The sequence below is a fragment of the Belonocnema kinseyi genome, chromosome 2 (genome assembly GCF_010883055.1).
Source record: "Belonocnema kinseyi isolate 2016_QV_RU_SX_M_011 chromosome 2, B_treatae_v1, whole genome shotgun sequence".
Classification (NCBI taxonomy): domain Eukaryota; kingdom Metazoa; phylum Arthropoda; class Insecta; order Hymenoptera; family Cynipidae; genus Belonocnema; species Belonocnema kinseyi.
Genome location: NC_046658.1, coordinates 9,966,739 through 9,969,384, shown reverse-complemented (window position 1 = coordinate 9,969,384; position 2,646 = coordinate 9,966,739). Strand labels below are relative to the sequence as shown.

Sequence of the window (2,646 nt, the reverse complement as noted above, 5' to 3'; positions counted from 1 at the left end):
GACGGTATCAAAAAGTTAGAAAATCGTTGGACTTGCTGTATCGACCTAAAAGAAGAGTATGTTGAAAAATAAAACCGACTTTGGCCAAAAAAACGTCTCCGTTTTCATTTTTCAGGGACTTATCAGACTGCCTAGTAAAAGCAGGCTCATCAATAGTACCAGTTGTACGTCTATCATGATGACGCATGCACGAAAATCCATCGGAAAGAAGAATGCTAAAAAGTTACACGCTCTCTATCATCTGGATACAGATCAGCGACGCTCTGTTTTAAAAAAAGCTAACCCACAACTTGTTAAAAGTATCTGTGAATGTGCATTGAATATTTTACATGGAAAAGTTTCTCTAAAAAGAATCGACAAGCAAAAATTAAGAAAACACAGATATGCATTAAGAAAACTAGTATCACCTCGCGGTTCGTGGAACAGTAAAAAACGCTTTATTATAAAAAAGGAGAGGTGTTTTTACCACTTTTACTAGCACCAGTCCTTGGCTCCCTCTTTTCCAACATGTTTTCATCTTCGTAATTATTTGTCATATTTACTCAAATAGAACATGCTAGGAAAATGGTACTTGTACCAAGTGATAGTGTCGAGCAAATTAAGCTCCAGTCGAACCCACAACAAGAACAATTATTCACCAATTTCGTTACCACAAAAACACTTGGTGATGCAATTTCCAGACTCGACAATGGGATGAGTAAAATTTTATACCCTCCATTATACACTGATGAACATGAAAAGTGGAAATTATATCAGCAAGTTTTACAAAGATTTTTGTTCTTTACCTATGAAGCGAAAAATTTAATTGGAAAGAAGAAGGAGATAAAGGATGCTCTTGATGACAAATTAAACAGTGCTCAAGATGAAATGACAATTCCGCATGAAGACGATGATGTTTTAACTCTTCCCATCTCAGATATTATTGCCTCTGTGTCAAAAACTTTTAGGGAGAAGAGTGAATATTTGATTGAAAGATGACAAGCACCAGAGGTGAAAAATAGAATAAAATGGGATAAACAGGGTGTTGTATTTATCGACGGAGAACGTGTCGAGAAATCAGATATTTCAGATTTAGTGAACGATGCTATTAGGTACAGGAAATCAGTTGTTGTGCCAGGAAGACGTCAGTTTGCAAAGTTTCTTAAAGGAATTCAGACACGAAAAGAAATTTTGGGCAATCATGAGTACTGGAGATCAAAATCACAGTTAAACGACTCGCGTAAAAGTTTTACACCCAAGACATCTATAAAACTTAATGAAGAAAATGCGGATAAAACTATAGAATATCAGTCTCTCTTGAGTGATAATGAGAACTAGGAAGGTATCAACGACTCGGAAGCTGCAGATGACGATGATGGCACTATTAAAAATAATACAAAACGACGCACCTGGCTGAATTTTAATTTTTGAAAAATGAAACAATTAGAAGACATATATTATGACCCTTCGCATGAGGCTTCTTACGCGGGTGTAGGAAAGATTGCCAAGTCTACACTTGGGAATATTCCACGTAATCAAGTAATTGACTAGTTAAAGAGTCAAGATGCATACAATCTCCATCGACCTAGCAGACTTGAGATCTTTAAAAAGCTACAATGATGATTTTTCCTATCTACTGGTTGTCATTGACGTTTTGAGCAAGTTTGTCTGGGTTGAACCACTTCAAAGTAAAACTGCATCTGAGGTTAAAGAAGCATTTGAACGAATTCTTCATAGAACTGGTGGTAGGATGCCAGTCTACCTGCAGAGTGACAAAGGAAAGGAATTTATTGGTAAAGTTTTTCAAAAATTCTTGTCAGATCTTGAAATACAATTTCGTGTTACACGAGACTCTCGTATAAAGGCTGCCATTGCTGCACGTTTCAATCATACGATCAAAGAGCGTCTGTGACGGTACTTTACACGCCGTCATACTCACCGATACACTGATGTTCTCCAATCAATGGTACATGCATACAATAATGCTCGTCATTCAAGCATACGTATGGCGCCATCCACAGTAAATCTCCAAAATGCTGCTGTAGCTTGTGCAAATATACAGAGACAATTTGTAAGAGAAGCCATCCGTAAAAAAGTACCTAAATACAGTGTGGATGATATTGCACGCGTCAGTCGTGCTAAAGACATCTTTGCAAAAGAGTATGAAGCTGGCTGGACAGAGGAGCTGTTTGTTATTAAAAAGGTTATCACCTGGAAAACACATGCACCTATCTTATACGAATTGAGAGATTCAGCTGAAGAGGATATTGATGAAATTTTCTACTTACAAGAATTGGCTGATGTTAAAAACAAGGATGTAGAAAACGACGAATTCATTGTTGAAAAGGTGATTCAAACAAAGGGTCGCGGAGCTAAGAAACAGCTTCTTGTAAAGTGGGTTGGTTACTCTGACAAATTAAACTCGTGGATACAAGCTACAGAGCTAAACACTATACAATGAATGACCAGGACCAATTTTATCTCATTTTACCAAGTGATAGTAGTATAAAGTATTTTTCACAGAATACAATCACCCACTTTGTCACTCAACTTCCACATGAAATTAGACTTCATGGTCGCTGGGTGGTGGAACTCACAGAGATTCAGTTTCCACGATCATTTCTACATGTGACAGGTGAATCCAGCATGAAAAATCGTATTTCAATT

General features: G+C 37.2%; 2 protein-coding genes across 2 annotated transcripts; both read left to right on the top strand.

The window, feature by feature from the left end:
- The first annotated feature begins 1,543 nt into the window (after window positions 1-1,543).
- LOC117182452 lies at window positions 1,544-1,891 on the top strand. The gene has a single exon (XM_033375595.1). It carries the CDS (start codon window positions 1,544-1,546, stop codon window positions 1,889-1,891), a length of 348 nt encoding a protein of 115 aa, XP_033231486.1.
- A 93-nt stretch (window positions 1,892-1,984) lies between these two features.
- Window positions 1,985-2,440, top strand: LOC117182436. The gene has a single exon (XM_033375594.1). It carries the CDS (start codon window positions 1,985-1,987, stop codon window positions 2,438-2,440), a length of 456 nt encoding a protein of 151 aa, XP_033231485.1.
- The last annotated feature ends 206 nt before the right edge of the window (window positions 2,441-2,646 follow it).

Excerpts from the sequence above, each read along its gene's own strand:
- LOC117182452 (XM_033375595.1), top strand. The coding sequence starts at position 1,544 with ATGCATACAATCTCCATCGACCTAGCAGACTTGAGATCTTTAAAAAGC.
- LOC117182436 (XM_033375594.1), top strand. The coding sequence starts at position 1,985 with ATGGCGCCATCCACAGTAAATCTCCAAAATGCTGCTGTAGCTTGTGCA.